Source organism: Pistacia vera, unplaced genomic scaffold, assembly GCF_008641045.1.
Source record: "Pistacia vera cultivar Batoury unplaced genomic scaffold, PisVer_v2 Contig752, whole genome shotgun sequence".
Classification (NCBI taxonomy): Eukaryota; Viridiplantae; Streptophyta; class Magnoliopsida; order Sapindales; family Anacardiaceae; genus Pistacia; species Pistacia vera.
In genome coordinates this window covers 18,689-44,149 of record NW_022196615.1, presented here as the reverse complement: position 1 = coordinate 44,149, position 25,461 = coordinate 18,689, and the positions used below count along the sequence as shown (strand labels likewise).

The 25,461-nt window shown below is 35.8% G+C and overlaps 4 protein-coding genes and 1 non-coding gene across 5 annotated transcripts; 3 read left to right on the top strand and 2 right to left on the bottom strand.

The window, feature by feature from the left end:
- Positions 1-630: 630 nt before the first annotated feature.
- On the bottom strand, positions 631-1,383 carry LOC116115703. The gene is made up of 2 exons (XM_031401825.1): positions 880-1,383; positions 631-785 (listed from the first exon to the last, which is right to left on the bottom strand). The coding sequence occupies exons 1-2, from the start codon at positions 1,188-1,190 to the stop codon at positions 740-742; spliced, it is 357 nt and encodes a 118-aa protein (XP_031257685.1). The 5' UTR covers positions 1,191-1,383; the 3' UTR covers positions 631-739.
- A 5,066-nt stretch (positions 1,384-6,449) lies between these two features.
- LOC116115739 (protein ECERIFERUM 26-like) lies at positions 6,450-7,888 on the top strand (the record flags this gene model as incomplete). The annotated part of the gene is made up of 2 exons (XM_031401875.1): positions 6,450-6,872; positions 6,959-7,888. Coding segments are annotated over 2 exons (1,353 nt in total), but the record flags the coding sequence as incomplete, so codon positions are not given.
- A 2,022-nt stretch (positions 7,889-9,910) lies between these two features.
- TRNAG-UCC lies at positions 9,911-9,982 on the bottom strand. Its single transcript has one exon. It is a non-coding gene; the product is annotated as a tRNA-Gly (tRNA).
- A 3,315-nt stretch (positions 9,983-13,297) lies between these two features.
- Positions 13,298-19,020, top strand: LOC116115709 (pleiotropic drug resistance protein 1-like). The gene is made up of 21 exons (XM_031401832.1): positions 13,298-13,846; positions 13,940-14,060; positions 14,169-14,257; positions 14,343-14,427; positions 14,511-14,670; positions 14,763-14,839; positions 14,922-14,975; positions 15,065-15,155; positions 15,264-15,565; positions 15,656-15,937; positions 16,045-16,361; positions 16,446-16,606; positions 16,711-16,814; positions 16,906-17,062; positions 17,141-17,248; positions 17,329-17,492; positions 17,577-17,909; positions 17,999-18,289; positions 18,369-18,452; positions 18,539-18,672; positions 18,777-19,020. Exons 1-21 carry the CDS (start codon positions 13,521-13,523, stop codon positions 19,018-19,020), a joined length of 3,684 nt encoding a protein of 1,227 aa, XP_031257692.1. The 5' UTR covers positions 13,298-13,520.
- Positions 19,021-19,187: 167 nt separating this feature from the next.
- Positions 19,188-24,765, top strand: LOC116115737 (pleiotropic drug resistance protein 1-like; the record flags this gene model as incomplete). The annotated part of the gene is made up of 19 exons (XM_031401874.1): positions 19,188-19,271; positions 19,354-19,407; positions 19,497-19,587; positions 19,696-19,997; positions 20,088-20,369; positions 20,477-20,793; positions 20,878-21,038; positions 21,143-21,246; positions 21,338-21,494; positions 21,573-21,680; positions 21,761-21,924; positions 22,009-22,341; positions 22,431-22,721; positions 22,801-22,884; positions 22,971-23,104; positions 23,209-23,436; positions 23,539-23,710; positions 23,809-24,063; positions 24,160-24,765. Coding segments are annotated over 19 exons (3,579 nt in total), but the record flags the coding sequence as incomplete, so codon positions are not given.
- Positions 24,766-25,461: the final 696 nt, after the last annotated feature.

The following is a 25,461-nucleotide window of genomic DNA, read 5'->3' as shown; positions in this document are numbered from 1 at the left end:
GAAGATGGTAAGGCGCTGGCTAGAAACTAGATCAACTTTGACAGTCTCGAGTTCTCAGTTGCTCCTTCCCGGTACTTCATGATGTTCAGTTCACGCCTTCTACCAATTTCTATTCTCCTTTATCTTTTAACATTATTTTATCTTCTTCTTCTACGTGTACAGCAGACTAGCAGAGACAGAACGTTGGCTTAGCACATCACAAGTGTCTTTTCTGTATGGGAAAAAGGAACCCCAAAACAAGAAAAGAAAAATACCAATCATTTTTCACACAAAAAAAAAGAATATATTACGTCACTTCGTATACCAACCACAAGTAAGACTATGTACTATATCATTGAAACTGGAAGCTGGAAATAGATAGTTATTAAAAGGAGCCCAAATATATTAAAACAAAGATCACCTTCCATTAATTAAGCAACACAAATCCATCATACATTCCAAGATAGATAAATAAATTACCAAATTCAAACAAAAGCCATACAATAATGGATAAACCATTAAGATCGAAAAGATCTATACTTATTTCACCGATACAGACACAACTGACAAGGACAAACAGAGTTGACAAGACAAATGAACTAGCGGCGAAGAGGCCGAGGAGTGCGCGCAGCAGATGAAAGCGCCGCCAGATCTGCACAAGAGACAAGACAAATCAGAAATTAACCCATATGGGCTTAACAACACGAATGTGCTTAACAAAGTAACAAACAAGATTTGTAAAGCCCATATATAATATACCTTATGCGAGGTCCTCTAAACCCCCTCCTGCCCAGCATCCACACGCCCTGATAAAAAGACACGACGAAGACATCAGAAATGGTTAACGAACAAAAAAGAAAATGAGAAATTGTTATAATAAATTGGGTGCGGAAACAAAACCATCTTGGAACGCCTTGAATGACCAATCCTCCATCTTTATTTCTGCCGCAGATGACTCTCGAAAAGTTGATGACTTCGCGTGGAACCAATCCAACACCTGCACCAACTCCATCGACGAATATCATTATCACCTCGTGCCTTTCTGGGTTTGTGTCGTTGTAACGTAAATCTGAGCGTGGTATATTCGCCCTCGCACCCGCTCTGATTCTAATGATCCTCCGAAAGTGGTCTGGACGCGCTGGGGATCTAAAGAATCTCAGTTGAAGCTCCACACCGGTATTGTTTTCAAAAGTAGTAAGGTTCGCACCCATGGTATATTATCATTATTCCTCATAATTTAAGCCATGAAGATGTTTATATAGAGGTTGTCAACTTAGCTTGCACAGCCGTAGAAGTCCATCGTATATTATACATAATACGAATCCTGAATGCGACAAATAATAACGACAAGGGTATAATATATTTCTTTGTTTGGTTGCGTCGTTTCCCAGTCACCTCCCTCAGGTTTGGACTTTGGAGAAACCCGAACCAAACATCCTGGAAAACCTGTTTCTGCGGCTCTTATTGGGTTTCTGTGGGAAGGTTCCTCGGAGTTGCCCAAGATTAAAATAATGGAGAGAAAAATCTAGAGATGACGAACTATCAATGTAAGAGGTAGATAATGCATTTTTTTAATTTGACCAAGTCCAAAATGGAGGTTAGAATAAAGTCCANTTGGAGAAACCCGAACCAAACATTCTGGAAAACCTTGAAATATCCCTTAGATTTTCTAATGGACTCACCGACCTCCCTTGATGGCGTCATTTAATCCGAGGGTAACTAAGACAATTACAAAATATGAAGGGAGGTACCAAAATTTTCAAAAACTTGAGTTGGGTTTCTGCGGGAAGGTTCCTCGGAGTTACCCAATAATAAAATAATGGAAAGAAAAAGTTAAAGAGGATCGAACTTGCGGTGTAAATCTGATTTGATCAATGTAAAGGTAGATAATTCTTTTTTTAATTAGACTTAGTGACCCGTTGACCAAGTCCGAAATGGAGTTTAGATTAAAGTCCAAAATTAAAAAAAAGGGCAGCATGCAGATATGAAGAGGCGGACTCTTTAACTCTTAACTCCTAAGTCACACCTAACACTGCCAAGGCAGCAACGGCAACAGATACTAGCTTTAAATCTCATTTCATGCTTAATAATAATGTAATATAAATATTTTATCATCAAGGTGTTAAATTAGACTACGAAGACTATATGATCAGGTGACTAGTTTCAGAGTGAATGAAACCTGCATTTTATTGATACAAAATAAACAGTCCCAACTATGTTAAGAGGTTGAGGCTATTGAAACAAATACCTGTAAAGCATAGAATCTGAGATGATTGTGAATAAGATTATGTGAGAGAAAGCAAGAGAACTAAAAACAGCCCAAGACAATCTAGTCTCTGCCCGAGCGTCTTCCTTCTTCAATTCTCTACCATCACCTTCCTGCCGCAAATGACCACCTTCCACCTCAACAATTTTCTTGGGAAGGGAGCCATCTGCGGCAGAAAAGATGATTGATAGATGTGAAGAGGGTGAGGAGCTGGCTAAAAACTGAATCAACTTAGACAATTTCGAGTTCTCTGTTTCTCCATGAAAAGAAGAAATCTCCTTCACTCGTGCTTCTTTTCGTTCGAATCTGTTGCGGCTTTTGGTGCTTTCATTTCCGTAATTAGATCTTCTTCTAAGTTTATACCAGAGCTCAAACGGCTAGTTTCTGGAAGTAGCCGTTGGAAACGGCATGATTTGAGCCTTTTGGCTTTGAATAAATACATTATGTCAGTTTTTGATTCCAGACACGTGGGATCTCATGTTGATAGTGGCGCCTCCACTACGCAGTGTTTCAGTCATCAAAGGAGGATATATTAATATAATTATTATATTAGGATTTTTTATTAGAAGAAATATTGTTGCCTAGATTGTATCGACTTGTATATTTGAAGAGAGCTTCATTTATGTCATTTTGTTTGGTAGGGGCTTGAGGTTTAGGTTGAAAGAAGATGACATTAAATTCCACTAATCTTCCAACACCCTTGTATTTGTCTCTCCACACTGCATCGTCATGCACTCTGTGTTTATAGTTACATCACAAGCATGTAATTCTAGAATTCTTTTGGAAGCTACACTCTGTGTTTATTATATGAGAAACATGGAGGAAAAGGAATCATGGGTTTGCATTCAATATACCTGAAACATGAGGTCTCCATTTACCCAGAAATACAAAATGAAGAAGACACAGCACACAAAAGATAGTTTTCCCTTTTGCATTGATGTCACATGGACCAAAATGAGAAGGCAAAGGTCTCTAAAATTAAGGTTAGAAAAAACTACTCGAGATCAGATTATATATATATGGCCTATTGTCAAACGAAACATATTAACTTTGTTTGGTTATAAATAAACGTTGAACAAGTTTGAAGTCAAATCATATGTTGTTGCAGAGCAGGAGATGATCAATGGTGGTCAAAAGGGTGCGTGGTAAGTCGGTTACCGTTGATGTTGGGTTGTGATTGGATTTGGATAAATTTTGCCAATAAATATTTATGACCAATGCCGATGCGGCTCCAACAGAAAGCCTTGCTTGCTTGCAATTGAAGCTTACTCTAAAATACATTTGAGACGTGTTGACTAGATTAAGTGTAACCCTCCGTTGAGTGTTGACTATAAATACAAATACATGTGGAATACTAATAATAGTTTTCAGAACATTTTAATACCTCCGTTGGGGGTCATTGATTTGTTAAAATGGATTGTTCCATTAACATAAAACTTATTTTCAAGGCGTAAGCTATAGAAAATAATTTAAAAAAAAAAAAAAATCTGATTCAATGAACCAACAATCAAAGTTGAAAGACAATATATCTATGCTACTCTTCAGTCATAGGTTGATAGGCCCAAAAGGTTTTTCGGAGCAATCTGGTCTTTGCTATGCCCTTTATTGTGAATTATGGCCCACGCTTGTCGGGCTTGAAATGGGCCTATTTAGTCAGTCATAACGCTTCTTTGAATCACATTTATGCATAAGATAATTTTTATTTATTATTTTTTTTTTTTTTTAAGGGGTGTTTCGGTCAGTTTACATGCACTTTAACTAATTTTACGGTCTATTGAATATCCCACAAGCTCAAAGGACAAGGTAAGTCATAAATAGATGGAATACTACACCAACAACATTTCTAATAATCTTGACGTAATAGCTCGTAATTGGTCAGTTCGCAATTAATTAGTAGGACCTATGCGAGACTCATGTGAGACCTATTTTAAATTAATCAATTGTGACCTGCCACGTTAGGGTTGTGAGAGAAAGTTTGTGAGAAAGGGTTGTTGCCTTGTTGCTGTAGTATTATTCAAATATGGTAGATGGTCCTAAGATTCGAATCCAAAAAGTTAATTAAGAGAAAGGAACAAACCTTCTTGACCATCCTCCCAAGGCCTTGGGGTCAAAATAATTTCACTACCTTAATTTCGTTAACGTGGTAAAAAATTGTATATAATTTTTTTCTCCAGACAGAATCTTTAACTAGTAGATTAAAAAAACAATACAACAATAATAGTATGTTAAACTATACAAACTTTTATTTTAAAATATGTATATCTAACATTATTAATTGAAATTTTGTGTTTTAATAAGGTAAAAAAATTAACCTATTCGATTTAGATGTTTGTAAAATTACAATTTAAATCAATTAATCTACACAAGTAATTGAAGAGTTTGTATTACAAATATGAAATAATGAATGTATAAATTTCACTAGTAAAGGCAACAATTTCAAGGATCATATGAATATCGTTTCCCCTAAATATAGAAAAATTCTTTCTAGTAACCATGACAAGATAGCCCCGTCCTACTAGTTAATTTTTTTACTGCTTCAATTAAATTATCAGCGAGGAAATATGTAATATAGGGATTGTCAATTTAATCTAAATAAAAGAACAGCAACATCAACATGGATCTATACTAAATCCACAGCCATTGAAATTATAGCAGGGATAAAAACACCTGTAAAGTATATAAACCCTAAATGATAATGATCAAGAGAAAAGAAGAGAAGTAGATTCGGGCAAAGTGAATCTAATTTTTGCTACAAACGCCTTCTATCTTCAAATATCTCATCCTTACCTCTGTTGGATGGCGTCTTTCCCATGGTTATTAGTATCCTACGATACCTGATACGTATCATACGATACGATTCGATACAGATCGGCAACGATACGTATCAAAGAGTATATCTTAAACCTTTCGATACGTTGATATGTATCATACGATATGATACGTATTCGTTTGTATCCTAAAAAATATCGATATAAATCGATACGACTTTATTAACTTGGGCCAAACGCCCAAAAACATTTCGGGTCAAAACTGAGTCACCCAACCCGGTTCACTAAAACCTGTTCAAATTTACCCATTTTGCATGAAGAAAGTGAAGAGGAACATGTTTTGTCCATTTTACATGATAATAATAATACAAGTGGAGATATAAATATTGACATTGATTTTGAAAATGATATGAAAAGTTAAGAGAAAATGATATAGTTATTTTATTTTGTGATTAATTTTGATTATATCATATCATAATTTAAAATCAATAATACGACAAAATTCTTTAATTAATCTTGAGATGATATTAATTTTTAGAAAATTTTGATTATTTTATTAATTTTTTTTAAATACGTATCCTACGATACGATATGATATGCGATACATGATTTAAAAAATTAGATTTTCAATACATGATAGCATACGCAATTTGACAATCATGCCTCTTTCCCTTCCCATGAAATAATTTCTTGGAAACCAAACATGGGAAAGAAATTGAATAAAAGAAAAAGAAGCCATCTGCGACAGAGGTTAATTGATGAGTATGTGAAGATGGTGAGTCGTCACATAAAAAACTACATTAACTTTGACGGTTTCTCAGTGAATTCCTGCTTCCTCCACATCCTTTCCATAGCATTGCATACATATATATAAAGATTCAAACCTTGGAATTTCAGTCTATTTTTATCATCTTTCTTAATAATCAAAAAGCATTTAAATTTCATCTTCTTGAGAATTCCGTTAATTGCTTCTTTTAAAATTGTTTTCATGCATAAGAACAGATGCATACAGATAAATATCAAACATATAAACCTAAGATTCATTCCAAAGTCACTATTAACTATAAAATGTTTTGACTACCATGGACATGCATATGGTTCTGCCATCTGCTTGACAGCTCGCTTATGGCGCAAAGCCTTGAGCATGACTGAATCCCGTAGCAGAAGTATCATCCCATCGCCCCTCTCTCCCCTAAAAACTGGAAAATAGAATCACGAAATTGGCCTTGGCTTTATACGAAATAATTAAGATATACGGTTTCTCAAGGTAATTAATTAATTCAATTAAGGTAACTGATTCAGGGATCATGAGATTATCATTTCCCCTAAATATACAAGGGTTGTTTTTTTTTTCTGGTAACCATGATCAAATATTAAAGGTCTTTTCAATCTCAAAAACACAACAAAATTAAACAAGATTCATCAGTTCCTAAACAATAATGTCTTCCGAGGTCACATATATTTGCAAACGAACTGTGGTTAGCACAAAGCCAGTGCAGCCCGGAAAATACTACCACCTATCGGTTCTCGATCGCCTTATGGAGAAAAACCACTTGAGGATCGTTTACTATTACCGTTCTAAGGGTGGCAGCAAAGCTGGAGAGTTAACCGAGAAGCTAAAATTGTCTCTGTCAGAAGTGCTTACGTGTTTTCCTATTATCACTGGACGCTTAAAGAAGAACCCTGAAGGGCAATGGATGATTAAGTGTAATGACGCCGGAGTTCGAACGGTGGAGGCTAGAGCTAGAGGAAGCGTGGATGATTGGCTAACGAATTTGAATAGAGAGAAGGAGCTTAAGCTTGTTCATTGGGAGGACATGTTTCATAAACCTTACTTTTGGTCTACTTTTTATGTTCAGGTAATCCTAAATCAATTATTAATTAATTGAAAGTAGCAATTGGGTTTTACAAATAAAATTAATGGTATAATGTTTTCATTGCACAGCTGACCGAATTTGAAGAAGGTGGACTAGCGATTGGCTTGAGCTGCTTTCACCTCCTTGCTGATCCCATTTGTGCAACCATGTTCATCAAGGCCTGGGCTGACACAACCTTGGCCCAAATCATGCTCACTCCGCCACATATCCACCCTCTTCCTCCACGAAGAATTGGTAACATGAATCCAAACCACAAGCACCACACCGCCTTAATCAACCATTACAAATCCTCGATTGAAAGATCAATTCCATTCGACACTACAAAGCATGTTACTGTTACTCTATCATTTACAGACCCTATGGTTCGAGCTTGCATGGCCCTGGCTCGAACCCCTGGTGCATTAGACATGTCAATCCCATCACCCTTCGCTGCACTGGCAGGGCTCTTTTGGGTTTGCGTAAGCAGGGTGAAAGGAATTACAGAAGGGCTCATAAACATGTCCATATGTTTAGATATGAGAAAGGTACTAGGCTTAGATAAAGGGTTCTTTGGAAACTGCATGGTTTATAACAAGGTTCATGCAGAATCATTTGATAAGAATGAATTATCAGGAGCGGCCGACGCTATAGGAGAAGTGGTGAGGAAAATGGACAATGAAGGAATCATGGATTTGATAGAGTGGCTGGGACAAAATGATAACCAAATATCTCCTCCTTCGATGAACGGTTGTGATCTTATTTGTGCTAACCTAGAGGGTTTGGATTCATATTGGACGGTGTTTGTAGAAGGGTTTGCACCGAGTCGAATCTCTTGTTATGTTGAACCTGTACTAGGAGAAGGGCAGATTTTGGTGCTTCCATCGCCAACAAGAAAAGAAGGTCCATTGAGCAGAATTATCATGGTTACTCTCACTGAAGATGAGGTGGTTAAATTGTGTGAAGATGATCTTCTTCTAAGCTTCTCTCCAACTATATTAATGGGGATAAACAAAAATTAGCTTACTATATAGAATTGGTTTAAGTAAATTTTATCAGGAGAAGATTAGTGATACGAACTTATGCTCTGTGACTGATATATAATAAAACTCAAGGAAACATGCATTGTCATTAAGCACATTTTATTATTATTATTATTATTATTATGAGATCGCCAATTGAATTACCTGACCACATTATATATTGAATATTGATGAAAATACATAGCTTACTCGCTTTGAGCTTTGGGCTTAGTCCTTGGTTAGCATGCAAGTGTTGAATTAGGTTCAGCTCAAACTTGAAATAGAAGGGAAGAATTTTGTTAGAATTGATTAGGAAGCAAGCAATCACAAATTTAGACTTGAGTTGAGCTACGCTGCTGAAGTTGCTTTGAGAATCCAATTGTTGATACTGCATTTTGCTGATACTCTCGAATTAGTTCCAAAATAAGCAAATTATGAATACACTCGAAGATGAAAATGTATGCAATTGGATTGCAAGTGAGCAACAAATCCTACCTTTTTGTGCGTCGGAATTGCGGGAATCAGTTTTGCCGGCCGAAGCTGTTAATGGGAGAGACATTACAATATGGCTACCGGAAAGAAAATGTCAAAAACAAAAAGGCTCAAAGCATTGTGTTAGTGAGCAGTAAACTACCAATTATAAAGCATTGTAAATATATAGGCATTTGGAGACTGTGTGCGGATGGCAAGAATATCAGCCATGACATTTGAATTGGATACCTACAACTACAAACTCATAAACAAGTTTTGGATGACAAAGCAAAGACATAATTTTGATGAGTTTTAATTGTAAACAATTTTAGATCTTGCTCATGGAACAGGAGCATTCACTTAGCCACATAGAGACTTGTCGGTTTAATTGAACTCACTCAACTTTTAAAAAGGTATTAATATTTTATGAATTTTATAATTTTAATTCTATTTAACTTCATGTTGACCCCACAAAATAAATTAGTAATTAACACTTGTTTATCTTTTTTTTTTCTCTTCATTTCCTTTCAAATTATATTTTTCCTTTTGATTGGATATTCAAGAAAGACTACTTTTTTAGATTATAAGATAAAAAGAACCCACTAACTCAAAATTCTGGCTACTTACCTGAACAGGAGGCAAGTAAAAGTTTCATACATAATGCTAATCTCATTCCCAGATAACTTTTAAAGTTACAACTATATATATATATGGAGATGTCACATGTAGGATTCAACTCTACTTCTCAATGCATGGGAATGCCCAACCCCCATAACCCACCATTTTTTGCCAACAAAATATAAATATTCTCTTTAGGTTTTATTTCTATTTACATAACTTCAGATTTCAGATACCTCAATGTTGGGATCACTCAGAGGAAGCAACATTAGCATCTAAATAAATAAAATTCCTTCTTTCAAATCAGGAAAGCCGCCCAGGAGAAACCAATGAGACATTGACGTGCAATGAACAACAAGGGTTGATTGATTTAGTCAAGCCATATGCACAGCCTCTTCAGGTCCAGCTTTGTTGCAGGCCATTGATTATTGTTACTTGTAGAAGAAGACTTTGTTCAGATTTTTATAATATGTTTGATCATCAGGTTCATCCACATTGATATTTTCCAAGTTCCAAAGTTGGTTGTGGTCTCCATCAAATCCCATTTAAATAAGCATTATGACCTGTGAAGTTTTATCTCCAGCTCACATATAAATACAAATGAAGTACAGTACGTTGAACCTGCTCCATTTTTTTCCTTTGAAATCCTGAAACCGTTTCCAAAAGTCAACCAACTAATTACTAAAGTGAGTGGTTTAGCACCCATTTGACCTACAAAATTGATTTGGCCCGTGGCTAAGAGTAAGAGACCCAGTCCCCAACCAAAACTCTGACGCTACCCTTTTAACAAATTTAAGAAATTAAAAAACTTGAAAAGATTAATTTAAAATTTTAAAAAACATGAACTAAAACTTTGAAAAGAGACTGTAAAATGAAATATAATATTATAAACATTAAAAAATTAATTGAAAGTTTTTAAAACTAGAAAATATATGCGTTTGCCGGGAGTCGAACCCGGGTCTATTGCTTGGAAGGCAATTATCCTAACCGTTGGACTACAAACGCTGTTGTGTTAGTATAACAAATTAAAAAGTTTCAACAACTGTGAAAGAGCAATTGACTTACAAATAATACACACTTTTCACTGACTTTCTCCCACAAACGCGATATGTCAGTTCGTAATTGATCAACTCGCATGGGTCCTGTTTATCTAACAATGGATCCCGTCTGACCAAGCCAATTGCGAACTGTTACATAGGGTTAGTGAGAGGTGTTAGTGTGGGATATTTGTGAGACTAGTATTATTGTTGCCTTAAATGTTTGATTAATTAGAAATTAGAAAGGAAAACAACAAGATTTGAGTATAATTTAAAGGTGTCATGATCAGGAATTTGTTAATGAAGATGTGGTCACTGATTAAATAGTCAACATGGCATGAACTTGATTTTGGAAGCACATTCAGAAATTAAGCAAATTGTTGAGAGCAACTTGCTACCTATTAATTCTACTATTATTATCCAAATTGTTTGAACTCTACTTTACAATATGCTCTAATCATGTAAAGGAATCTCCTTTAATTTCATCAACTTCATCCAATTTGGTTTTCTGTTTTTTTCTTTGCAGAAGATGCTTTTCCTCTAAACAGATCAATCTGAACAAAAAGTCAAGCAACAATCTTCTAATATTCTTAATCCTAGCTACAATAACGTCATTCCTTCACTTAGTGTAATGTTCTTGAGCTTATTTTATGCAGCAATTTGAGTTTATAAACAAAATATTGATATATTATTTTGAAGTTGATCTTATAAAACCCGATTGATACCTTAAAATTTCCCGTTTGACTCACAATAAGCTTTAAAATATTCAAAAGTTAGAATTTGGAAGTGGTTAATTGATGTGATATGTAACAATGGGACGAAATATGTTTTTATCACAACACAGAATTTCCCTTCATCAAGATTCCATCAACAGCATTTGGAATTTAGCTAACATTAATTATACCCTTCTCTCCATTTCGTCTTTATCTTCATTTACTTATTTTTATTGCGTAAACGATTTTTCCCACCCAAGGTTTGTCTTAATAACACTTTCGCACCCGATAATTTTAAAATACCACTTTCTCATCCAAAATTTATATACTGCTAGTATCTAAAATATATTTCACTTCATCAACCGGAGTTCGACGAGTTACCAAGAGCCAAGGTAAGAGAGGTTTTGTAGAATAGAGGTCAGTGGAAAAGTGGTAGTTTGAAATTTTTCAAGTGGGAAAGTGTCATTAAGGCAAACCTTGGGTAGGAAGTGGGACAGATTTATTTGGCCTCACGCAACCAATTTAGATGCGATGTACACTAAACACTTCAGCAACAAAATAACAAAATATATTTATGAAATTTTTTACTGTTGATCGGAGCAACAGATTTTCTCCGGGGCTATGGGGATTTCGTACACATGGGGACATTATATTATCATCCAGTATGTCTTTCATGTTTGAATTTCAATTCAGGAACAAGTACTGTCTTCATTTTCATCAGTACCTCAGATTAAAATTATTCAAGTTGGGATTTCAAAGAAACAACAATTAATTTTAGACACATGTTACAAATCTAACCAATGGTAATTTAATATTTATATATATAGAACTTTGCAAACTTCAAGTAACAAATTAAAAAATGGGAAGGATATATTAAGATTAAATAAATAAACCATTAACCTGATTTCTGCATATATTGGTTTATGTTTGGATAACTTCTGTGAATTAAATACTGTATTAGTCTCTAAATTGAAAGCCAATTACCAGATTCTTAAATACGAGTATTTCAAGACTGGATACTTACAGTAAATGAATTACAGATTTCAGAAGTGTATACTTGACAAAACATTGATTTGATCGAAACACTGGAGTCATCAATCTGTCATATTATTTAAAAGCTTTTACTTAAAAAATAAAGAAAATGAAAATCAATGTACATTTAATTCTGGAGATTCTGTGCTTAACTTAATTTGGTTTCTGGGGAAGGAAGGGATATGTATGAGTATGATGTTAGGTAAAAAAACCACATGGGAATGGATACATGCATTATTGAATTATATTATTTAGAGGCAAGATCTCACTGAGGGATTCACTATGTCCTCAATCAATCGATGCAACCGTTGAGTTTGAGCCCTAATTTTGACTTGAGAAATTTCATAAATGTATTCTTATTTTCTGCTTTTCTGGGTACATGTTACTCCTTTCAGTAGCATCTCCTCAACAAATATCTGATTTGACTTTTTAATTTATTTATATTCCCAGAACAAGAGCAAAAAAGATTAATCAAGCTCCCCAATACGACAAAGAACACACAAGTTTTGATGAAATATTTTTGTCTTCTTCATCTCTGTAAACAGAAAACCTTTTGGCAAAGAGCTGTTGGCTTGGCAGGACTTTGTCTAGAGTTCCCATTACAAATCAATTATAAGGTAATTATAAGGATTAAAATCTGAGTTGATTTGATCATGATTTCTAGAAATACGTAAAATGGATGGATGGTAGCATAATCATGCATGCACGTGCCTGGCGCATATTAGGTATTATGGAAAATATAAATAAATAAAATATGCTAACAAATCCAGTATGCAAGACTGTATGGGTGATTTAAGCAGTTAATAATGGCAGACTTCTCGGGATTATTTGCCTAAGTGAATCGTATTTAGTATATTACATCATTTTGTGCGGTGGAAGGAACGCTTGTTTTGTATGTATATATATATATATATATATATATATATTCTTTTTTCTTTCTTCATTTCTTTCTCTGCAGAATCTTTCCTTTTCTTTATTCATGGATTGTCTATTAATAAATTATTTGAGTCGGCAGCTAGTTCCACCTTTCAATGAGGATCTTGGACAGTTCAGAATTAATGGCAATGCAAATTTTAATATCTAAATTAACTATTCATAATCGGTGATACGAAAGTTAGGTGGAAGTGGAAGTTTTACCTTTTACTTTTATACTTGCTTCTCAAGTTTCAGAGAAAGTGGGAAGATTATAAAATTCTTCATTTTTGCATTATTAAAGTTTTAGAGGTTTAATTTTCATGAATTTTCAGTCTTCAAGCTGCTTTCATAGATGCTGCTACATCATCTTCTTCTGGATGATTTTGATGGACCTTTCACCCTGGTTATGTGATGATATATGCACTTACATCAACACCATTATCATTTAATAAGATAATATTAAAGAAAAGAAAAAAGCTGACCATTTAATTGTATATCTTTTAGTAAAACCTAAAAATCCAATAAATTGAACTGTTACTACAGTTTATTTATGTGTGTATATATATGTGTTCTCTCACCATGCCAAACATTTCAAAATAAAACAAAATCCCAGTAATCTTTTCCCTACGGAAGGGACAGAGAAAGACACAGACATTGTTGTATCTCTCTGTCTACTCATTCATTAACACTCAAGAGAAAGAGAGACATATCACAAATATCAGAAACTGAGCTGGTTCTGCTCTCGGAGTCATGAATTTTTAGTTTCTTTAAACTTTCTTTCTTGTTCTTGTTTAATTATATTATTATAGGTAGTGAATTACCATTGCCTGGGAGGAGGGGAGCAAAATGGAGAGTGGAGGATCATTTAGAATCAATAGTGGACGTTTAAGCAGTTCAAACATATGGAGGAACAGCACCATGGAAGCTTTTACAAGGTCTTCTCAAGGAGAAGATGATGATGAAGAAGCTCTGAAATGGGCAGCTATTGAGAAACTGCCAACGTATTTACGTATACAGAGAGGTATACTCACTGAAGCTGAAGGCCAAGCAAGAGAGATTGATATCAAAAGTCTTGGATTCATTGAGAGAAGGAATCTGATTGAGAGGCTTGTCAAAATTGCTGAAGAAGATAATGAGAAGTTCTTGTTGAAACTCAAGGAACGCATTGATAGGTAAATAGCATCAATCCATATAGTACATTTATTTTTTTCTTACATTTCTTTGTAATGATGTTGTTTTGTTTTTCAAATGTGAAATGAACGCAGAGTTGGGCTAGATATTCCTACAATTGAAGTCCGGTTTGAGCACATAAATGTCGAAGCAGAAGCTTATATTGGAAGTAGAGCTTTGCCTACTCTGTTCAACTCCATTGTTAATACGTTGGAGGTAATTCATAGTTAAGGATCTTGCAGTCATCTCTCTATTTTTTGTGTTATGCGGGCAGCTTTTTCTTGTGAATTAAACAGGAGATTTACTCTATGTTTCTATCTACAGGGGTTCTTGAATTATCTTCACATTCTGCCAAGTAGAAAGAAACCATTGCCAATTCTTCATGATCTCAGTGGAATTATCAAACCTCGAAGGTAGTTAAAAGACATTAATTCTCTGAGAAATATGAACTAATTTCAAAAAGAGTTCATTCTAAGTTAACTGATTTAACTTTTGCAGAATGGCACTGCTTCTGGGTCCTCCAAGCTCTGGAAAGACCACATTACTATTGACTTTGGCCGGAAAACTTGGAAAAGACTTGAAAGTAAGGAAACTACACACTTGTTTATTTGTTTCTTCTGATATTTTAACCTTAATATTCTAAACTGGGTACGTGTGAAAATTCAGTTTTCCGGAGGAGTTACATATAATGGACATGGGATGGAAGAGTTCGTACCACAGAGGACATCAGCTTATATAAGTCAGCATGATCTGCATATTGGAGAAATGACAGTGAGAGAGACGTTGGCTTTCTCAGCAAGATGTCAAGGGGTCGGTGCCCGTTACGGTCAGTGAATTGAATTTTAACCTGTAGCTGTTGTTTTTCTTGTCCTAGCTAGTTAAAGAATCATTGATTTTTCAAATTTCATTGATTTGCAGAGATGTTGGCAGAATTATCAAGAAGAGAAAAGGCTGCAAATATCAAGCCAGATCCTGATATTGATCTTTACATGAAAGTGAGATGACCTTTAGAAAAATAACAACTACAATATGTCGTATTCTGTTTTCATTTTTGTTAATGATTAATTAATTTTGTAGGCAGCATCACTGGAAGGGCAGGAGACCAATGTAGTTACAGATTATGTTCTGAAGGTGCCAATTCATAATCCAGTTGAAAATGTTACAAGCAAATACAGAGAAAATTGGTATATTTACATTTATTTGTCAAAATAATTTTGCAGATTTTGGGACTTGAAGTATGTGCTGACACCATGGTGGGAGATGAAATGATACGAGGCATCTCTGGTGGACAAAAGAAGCGACTCACAACAGGTAAAGCATAATAAAACTCAATATAATTTAAACTCGGGTTGGACTTTCTCTTTGCTTAATTTGTTAGATAACTATCAGGTCTCATATTTTTTGTACCTTATGGCATAGGGGAAATGCTGGTTGGACAGGCAAGAGCACTTTTCATGGATGAGATATCAACTGGTTTGGACAGTTCAACGACATTCCAAATTGTGAACTCACTGAGACAGTCCATTCATATCTTCAATGGAACTGCTGTTATTTCTCTTCTCCAACCAGCACCAGAAACATATGAACTATTTGATGACATAATTCTTCTCTCTGATGGGCATATTGTGTATCAAGGTCCCCGTGAAAATGTACTAGAATTCTTTGAATACATGGGCTTCAAGTGTCCTGAGAGGAAAGGAGTCGCAGACTTCTTACAAGAAGTAAGTCCAAAAATTCTATCTAAAGTAGTGCTTTTGAACATATCTTTCCGAATCTTTTGATTCTTATTGATATATGTATGTCATCGTTAGGTGACTTCAAGGAAAGATCAAGAGCAGTACTGGGCAAACAAAGATGAGCCTTATAGCTTTGTTGCCTCTCAGGAATTTGCTGAAGCTTTTCAATCATTTCATATTGGCCGAAAACTAGGTGATGGGCTTGCTACTCCATTTGACAAGTCCAAAAGTCACCCTGCTGCTTTAACAAAGGAGAAATATGGCTGTAGCAAGAAAGAACTGTTGAAAGCTTGCATCTCAAGGGAATATTTACTTATGAAGAGAAACTCATTTGTCTACATTTTCAAAATGTTTCAGGTGAGTAGCATTTATAATCATTTTACTTTTGGTCTTAATCACAGCCTTATAAGGAAAAAAAATCCTGAAAAAAGCAACACAAATTACTTTTACTTCTCCATTTTCAGCTTATTTTGGCGGCTGTAATAACCATGACACTATTTCTACGGACTGAAATGCACCGGGATACAGTGGCAGACGGTGGAATTTTTCTGGGAACCCTGTTCTTCACTATGGTTATGATTATGTTTAACGGGTTCTCAGAGCTTGCCATGACTATAATGAAACTTCCCGTCTTTTACAAGCAAAGGGACCTTCTTTTTTATCCATCATGGGCGTACTCATTGCCTACATGGGTCCTTAAGATCCCAATCACTTTTGTTGAAGTTGGCGTTTGGGTGTTCACAACTTACTACGTTATCGGCTATGATCCAAATATTGAAAGGTGAATAACATGAAAGCACTCGTTCAAAATTCCAGTCTCAGTTTTTTGGATATTCATAACTTGAAGAAAATTTTCAATTGACAGGTTTTTCAGGCAGTACTTAATACTGCTATGTGTAAACCAGATGGCGTCTGGACTATTCCGATGTATTGGAGCAGTCGGAAGGAATATAATTGTTGCAAACACATTTGGTTCATTTGCTTTACTAACAGTCCTGGTTCTGGGGGGATTTGTCTTATCACGAGGTGAGTCAATAGTTCTATTGAACCTAAATATTTTAAGGTTTTCAGTTTCTTCTGGGAGATGTGAATAAAACTCTGAGAGTGGAAACTTTGTTAAATTGCATCAGTTGATGTAAAGAGCTGGTGGTTGTGGGGTTATTGGTTCTCGCCGATGATGTATGGACAGAATGCTATAGCTGTAAATGAATTTCTGGGGAAAAGTTGGAGTCATGTAAGTATAAATTTCTTATTTTAAAGTATAGTACAGAAGTTTTAGAAATTGATGGATGATAGCTAATTCTTTTGATAATCTTCTGTTGCAGATTCCTCTTAATTCTAAAGAACCATTAGGAATTCAGGTCATGAAGAGTCGCGGGCTCTTCCCACAAGCATATTGGTATTGGATTGGAGTAGGAGCTTTGATTGGATATGTATTTCTATTCAACTTCCTTTTTACAATGGCTTTAAAGTATCTTGATCGTAAGTTCTCTATTCTTAATGAGTTCTAAAATGTAGGGGGTTAAATTTCTTATAATTAATCGGAGTAATTTGCTGCAGCATTGGGGAAGCCTCAGGCAATACTAACCAAAGAGGCCTTCGATGAGAAATGTAGTAGCAAAGGAGGGGACCCCATGGAGCTATCACAGAGGGGAACAGTCTCTTCTGGTGAGTCATTGAGATGAAAGATTTATGAACTTGTGGTAATTAAAGAAGTTGTAACATTGAGTCACATGATAACTATGCAGAAAGAGGAAATGAAAGTCGTAGAAATATATCATCCAGGACTTTATCTGCAAGAGTGGGAAGCTTTTCTGGACCTGAGAATAACAGAAGGCGAGGAATGATTCTTCCTTTTGACCCTCATTCTATTGCTTTTGACGAAATCAGATATGCAGTGGACATGCCGCAGGTACACTAAAGTGCTTAACTTGAAAGGGAGATGTCAATTTATCAATCTCAATCATAATAAGATCTCATGAAATTATGTTTACAGGAAATGAAAGTTCAAGGTATTCCTGAGGATCGACTAGAACTTTTGAAGGGTGTGAGTGGTGCTTTTAGGCCAGGTGTGCTCACAGCTCTCATGGGTGTTAGTGGGGCTGGCAAGACCACGCTAATGGATGTGTTGTCTGGAAGGAAAACAGGTGGATATATCTCCGGTAGAATCACAATATCTGGGTACCCAAAAAAACAAGAAACATTTGCTCGCATATCAGGATATTGTGAGCAAACCGATATTCATTCTCCTCATGTTACTGTCTATGAGTCCTTGCTTTATTCTGCTTGGCTTCGGTTGCCTTCAGAGGTCAATTCTGATACCAGAAAGGTATTGTTACATATTTATCAATTTTCTTCTCTTTTCTGTTCTCAGAGAAGATCAGATTGTTGACAGGACTTTAAAATGATAATTTGTAGATGTTTATTGAGGAAGTCATGGAGCTTGTGGAGCTGAACCCAATAAGGGAAGCACTTGTTGGATTGCCTGGCGTGAATGGGCTCTCGACTGAGCAGAGAAAGAGGCTGACCATTGCAGTAGAACTTGTTGCCAATCCATCAATAATATTCATGGATGAGCCAACTTCTGGCCTCGATGCCAGGGCAGCTGCAATAGTAATGAGAACAGTGAGGAACACAGTGGATACAGGGCGGACTGTGGTTTGCACCATCCACCAGCCAAGTATTGATATTTTTGATGCTTTTGATGAGGTAATTTATCTTCTTCAATCTTCATGACTTAACAGTCTGGTTTGGTTAGTTAGGAACTTATATATATGTTGCATTGCAGCTACTCCTGTTGAAACGAGGAGGTGAAGAGATATATGTTGGTCCACTAGGCCGCCATTCTTCCCAATTGATCGAGTATTTTGAGGTAAGGCTAAACTATGAATGAGGTTAGAGTAGTTTCTCATTTACATCTAGTAACAACTAACATAAATAATCATTACATTCATCAAGGGAATCGAAGGAGTGCCTAAGATTAGAGATGGTCATAATCCTGCAACTTGGATGTTGGAGGTTACAACAGCATCACAAGAAGCAGCTCTCGGAATCAACTTCACTGATATGTACAAAAACTCAGAATTATACAGGTAGGATAACCTCAAAGTCTCACAAATTAAAATAAACATCAAAAAATGCCTCAATGATATTGCACAGTGTATTTTTATATAACATTTGATCATGTTTAATGCAGGAGAAACAAGGAATTGATCAAAGAAATAAGTACAGCTCCACCAGGTTCAAAAGATCTTTACTTTGGAACCAAATATTCACAGTCTTTCTACACACAATGCGTGGCTTGCTTGTGGAAACAGCATATGTCATATTGGCGCAATCCACCTTACACTGCAGTTAGATTTTTTTTCACAACTTTCATAGCTTTGATGTTTGGGACAATTTTCTGGGATATTGGTTCCAAAAGGTATGGTGAAAAGTAATGCAAATTGCACATTTCAAAGAATTTTTTTTTTTTTTTTTTTCACCCCGTAGTCCCTAATTCTGGCAAAATATTTTGTTATTGTAGAAAAAACAAACAAGATCTTTTTAATGCAATGGGCTCCAGGCTAGCTAGTTAAAGAATCATTGATTTTTCAAATTTCGTTGATTTGCAGAGATGTTGGCAGAATTATCAAGAAGAGAAAAGGCTGCAAATATCAAGCCAGATCCTGATATTGATCTTTACATGAAGGTGAGATGACCTTTAGAAAAATAACAACTACAATATGTCGTATTCTGTTTTCATTTTTGTTAATGACTAATTAATTTTGTAGGCAGCATCACTGGAAGGGCAGGAGACCAATGTAGTTACAGATTATGTTCTGAAGGTGCCAATTCATTATCCAATTGAAAATGTTACAAGCAAATACAGAGAAAATTGGTATATTTACATTTATTTATCATAATAATTTTGCAGATTTTGGGACTTGAAGTATGTGCTGACACCATGGTGGGAGATGAAATGATACGAGGCATCTCTGGTGGACAAAAGAAGCGACTCACAACAGGTAAAGCATAATAAAACTCAATATAATTTAAACAAGGGTTGGACTTTCTCTTTGCTTAATTTGTTAGATAACTATCAGGTCTCATATTTTTTGTACCTTATGGCATAGGGGAAATGCTGGTTGGACAGGCAAGAGCACTTTTCATGGATGAGATATCAACTGGTTTGGACAGTTCAACGACATTCCAAATTGTGAACTCACTGAGACAGTCCATTCATATCTTCAATGGAACTGCTGTTATTTCTCTTCTCCAACCAGCACCAGAAACATATGAACTATTTGATGACATAATTCTTCTCTCTGATGGGCATATTGTGTATCAAGGTCCCCGTGAAAATGTACTAGAATTCTTTGAATACATGGGCTTCAAGTGTCCTGAGAGGAAAGGAGTCGCAGACTTCTTACAAGAAGTAAGTCCAAAAATTCTATCTAAAGTAGTGCTTTTGAACATATCTTTCCGAATCTTTTGATTCTTATTGATATATGTATGTCATCGTTAGGTGACTTCAAGGAAAGATCAAGAGCAGTACTGGGCAAACAAAGATGAGCCTTATAGCTTTGTTGCCTCTCAGGAATTTGCTGAAGCTTTTCAATCATTTCATATTGGCCGAAAACTAGGTGATGGGCTTGCTACTCCATTTGACAAGTCCAAAAGTCACCCTGCTGCTTTAACAAAGGAGAAATATGGCTGTAGCAAGAAAGAACTGTTGAAAGCTTGCATCTCAAGAGAATATTTACTTATGAAGAGAAACTCATTTGTCTACATTTTCAAAATGTTTCAGGTGAGTAGCATTTATAATCATTTTACTTTTGGTCTTAATCACAGCCTTATAAGGAAAAAAAATCCTGAAAAAAGCAACACAATTTACTTTTACTTCTCCATTTTCAGCTTATTTTGGCGGCTGTAATAACCATGACACTATTTCTACGGACTGAAATGCACCGGGATACAGTGGCAGACGGTGGAATTTTTCTGGGAACCCTGTTCTTCACTATGGTTATGATTATGTTTAACGGGTTCTCAGAGCTTGCCATGACTATAATGAAACTTCCAGTCTTTTACAAGCAAAGGGACCTTCTTTTTTATCCTTCATGGGCGTACTCATTGCCTACATGGGTCCTTAAGATCCCAATCACTTTTGTTGAAGTTGGCGTTTGGGTGTTCACAACTTACTACGTTATCGGCTATGATCCAAATATTGAAAGGTGAATAACATGAAAGCACTCGTTCAAAATTCCAGTCTCAGTTTTTTGGATATTCATAACTTGAAGAAAATTTTCAATTGACAGGTTTTTCAGGCAGTACTTAATACTGCTATGTGTAAACCAGATGGCGTCTGGACTATTCCGATGTATTGGAGCAGTCGGAAGGAATATAATTGTTGCAAACACATTTGGTTCATTTGCTTTACTAACAGTCCTGGTTCTGGGGGGATTTGTCTTATCACGAGGTGAGTCAATAGTTCTATTGAACCTAAATATTTTAAGGTTTTCAGTTTCTTCTGGGAGATGTGAATAAAACTCTGAGAGTGGAAACTTTGTTAAATTGCATCAGTTGATGTAAAGAGCTGGTGGTTGTGGGGTTATTGGTTCTCGCCGATGATGTATGGACAGAATGCTATAGCTGTAAATGAATTTCTGGGGAAAAGTTGGAGTCATGTAAGTATAAATTTCTTATTTTAAAGTATAGTACAGAAGTTTTAGAAATTGATGGATGATAGCTAATTCTTTTGATAATCTTCTGTTGCAGATTCCTCTTAATTCTAAAGAACCATTAGGAATTCAGGTCATGAAGAGTCGCGGGCTCTTCCCACAAGCATATTGGTATTGGATTGGAGTAGGAGCTTTGATTGGATATGTATTTCTATTCAACTTCCTTTTTACAATGGCTTTAAAGTATCTTGATCGTAAGTTCTCTATTCTTAATGAGTTCTAAAATGTAGGGGGTTAAATTTCTTATAATTAATCGGAGTAATTTGCTGCAGCATTGGGGAAGCCTCAGGCAATACTAACCAAAGAGGCCTTCGATGAGAAATGTAGTAGCAAAGGAGGGGACCCCATGGAGCTATCACAGAGGGGAACAGTCTCTTCTGGTGAGTCATTGAGATGAAAGATTTATGAACTTGTGGTAATTAAAGAAGTTGTAACATTGAGTCACATGATAACTATGCAGAAAGAGGAAATGAAAGTCGTAGAAATATATCATCCAGGACTTTATCTGCAAGAGTGGGAAGCTTTTCTGGACCTGAGAATAACAGAAGGCGAGGAATGATTCTTCCTTTTGACCCTCATTCTATTGCTTTTGACGAAATCAGATATGCAGTGGACATGCCGCAGGTACACTAAAGTGCTTAACTTGAAAGGGAGATGTCAATTTATCAATCTCAATCATAATAAGATCTCATGAAATTATGTTTACAGGAAATGAAAGTTCAAGGTATTCCTGAGGATCGACTAGAACTTTTGAAGGGTGTGAGTGGTGCTTTTAGGCCAGGTGTGCTCACAGCTCTCATGGGTGTTAGTGGGGCTGGCAAGACCACGCTAATGGATGTGTTGTCTGGAAGGAAAACAGGTGGATATATCTCCGGTAGAATCACAATATCTGGGTACCCAAAAAAACAAGAAACATTTGCTCGCATATCAGGATATTGTGAGCAAACCGATATTCATTCTCCTCATGTTACTGTCTATGAGTCCTTGCTTTATTCTGCTTGGCTTCGGTTGCCTTCAGAGGTCAATTCTGATACCAGAAAGGTATTGTTACATATTTATCAATTTTCTTCTCTTTTCTGTTCTCAGAGAAGATCAGATTGTTGACAGGACTTTAAAATGATAATTTGTAGATGTTTATTGAGGAAGTCATGGAGCTTGTGGAGCTGAACCCAATAAGGGAAGCACTTGTTGGATTGCCTGGCGTGAATGGGCTCTCGACTGAGCAGAGAAAGAGGCTGACCATTGCAGTAGAACTTGTTGCCAATCCATCAATAATATTCATGGATGAGCCAACTTCTGGCCTCGATGCCAGGGCAGCTGCAATAGTAATGAGAACAGTGAGGAACACAGTGGATACAGGGCGGACTGTGGTTTGCACCATCCACCAGCCAAGTATTGATATTTTTGATGCTTTTGATGAGGTAATTTATCTTCTTCAATCTTCATGACTTAACAGTCTGGTTTGGTTAGTTAGGAACTTATATATATGTTGCATTGCAGCTACTCCTGTTGAAACGAGGAGGTGAAGAGATATATGTTGGTCCACTAGGCCGCCATTCTTCCCAATTGATCGAGTATTTTGAGGTAAGGCTAAACTATGAATGAGGTTAGAGTAGTTTCTCATTTACATCTAGTAACAACTAACATAAATAATCATTACATTCATCAAGGGAATCGAAGGAGTGCCTAAGATTAGAGATGGTCATAATCCTGCAACTTGGATGTTGGAGGTTACAACAGCATCACAAGAAGCAGCTCTCGGAATCAACTTCACTGATATGTACAAAAACTCAGAATTATACAGGTAGGATAACCTCAAAGTCTCACAAATTAAAATAAACATCAAAAAATGCCTCAATGATATTGCACAGTGTATTTTTATATAACATTTGATCATGTTTAATGCAGGAGAAACAAGGAATTGATCAAAGAAATAAGTACAGCTCCACCAGGTTCAAAAGATCTTTACTTTGGAACCAAATATTCACAGTCTTTCTACACACAATGCGTGGCTTGCTTGTGGAAACAGCATATGTCATATTGGCGCAATCCACCTTACACTGCAGTTAGATTTTTTTTCACAACTTTCATAGCTTTGATGTTTGGGACAATTTTCTGGGATATTGGTTCCAAAAGGTATGGTGAAAAGTAATGCAAATTGCACATTTCAAAGAATTTTTTTTTTTTTTTTTTTCACCCCGTAGTCCCTAATTCTGGCAAAATATTTTGTTATTGTAGAAAAAACAAACAAGATCTTTTTAATGCAATGGGCTCCATGTATGCTGCTGTACTCTTCATTGGCGCACAAAATGCAACATCAGTGCAGCCAGTTGTGGCCATTGAAAGAACAGTCTTTTACAGAGAAAGAGCAGCTGGAATGTATTCAACTCTACCATATGCTTTCGGCCAGGTATATTATCTTTGTTGGTCTGTAAAATTCAATGAGTGCAAAATTCTTATTGGAAATATGATTTATCTTTTTTCTCACCGAGTCTCATTGTGTTGTAGGTTGTGATAGAGCTTCCCCACATTTTAGTACAGACAATTATATATGGAGTTATAGTATATGCTATGATTGGATTTGATTGGACAGTGAGCAAGTTCTTTTGGTATCTCTTCATCATGTACTTCACACTTTTATACTTCACATTTTACGGGATGATGGCAGTGGCTGTTACTCCTAATCACAACATTGCTGCCATAGTATCTTCTTTCTTCTATATACTGTGGAACCTCTTTTCAGGATTCATCGTTCCTCGAACGGTAAGTTAACTAATCTCTAAATCTTTCTTTCTTTCTTTCCCTTGAATTTACAAGAGAAAACGTGAACTAATGAGTACTAAACTTATAATGTGACAGAGGATGCCATTGTGGTGGAGATGGTACTATTGGATTTGTCCAGTGGCTTATACCTTGTATGGACTGGTAGCTTCACAGTTTGGAGATATAGATGAGACATTAGAATCTGGTGAGAAGGTGAAAGATTTTGTAAGCGATTACTTTGGATATGACTCTGACTTGGTGGGTATAGTTAGTCTCTTATTGGTTGGAATTACTGTGTTTTTTGGATTCTGTTTTGCCTTTGCCATTAAGGCATTTAACTTCCAGAAAAGATGAGGATGTTGTATATTTACCCCCACACGGTTGGTTAAAGAAAAATAATTACCATAAACTTATGATCAAGTCTGATGAGGACCCTTTTCAACTTCAAAACATACTACAAAATCCAAGCAAATGCCTGCTAGAGTAAGGCGTCTCTCTCTTTCTCTCATAAGAAGACTGTAAATCTCTTTTTCGTGTTTTTGTTTTGATTTTTTTTTTCCTTCATTTTCTATTCAATTGTGATAATGAGTAGAACTTCTTAAGTGAGGGACTTATATAGATATTATACCATGTAATGTATCTCAGTTGTATGTATACTAGAAATATATATGAGAATGAAAAACAACAAAACATCAAATTACCAAAGAATTCTACTGTCATCTTTATGTAGAACAAAAAAGGTTCTTNCTGATGAGGACCCTTTTCAACTTCAAAACATACTACAAAATCCAAGCAAATGCCTGCTAGAGTAAGGCGGCTCTCTCTCTCTCTCTCATAAGAAGACTGTAAATCTCTTTTTCGTGTTTTTGTTTTGATTTTTTTTTTCCTTCATTTTCTATTCAATTGTGATAATGAGTAGAACTTCTTAAGTGAGGGACTTATATAGATATTATACCATGTAATGTATCTCAGTTGTATGTATACTAGAAATATATATGAGAATGAAAAACAACAAAACATCAAATTACCAAAGAATTCTACTGTCATCTTTATGTAGAACAAAAAAGGTTCTTTTGGGTTGCTCTTCACTGTGTCTCTTTGAAGTTTACCTCAATTAATCCTTAGGATCCTTTGAACACCTTACAATTTCAAAGGACCAGATAAAACACAATATTATTGTGATAAGTGATTTCAAAATTTCAATCTAAAAACTCATAGGTGACCTTAAGTTTTAAACCCCAAGAACTCAAAGAATGAAACAAACCTCCTTAACCGTCGAGCTAACCTCTCCAGGTTATTCTTGTTAAATGTTCACAAGACAACCAGAAATTCTTATCAATAATCAATACATGAGGTGTCATGTATTGCAATCCCTGTACTGCAAATGATGAATAATTG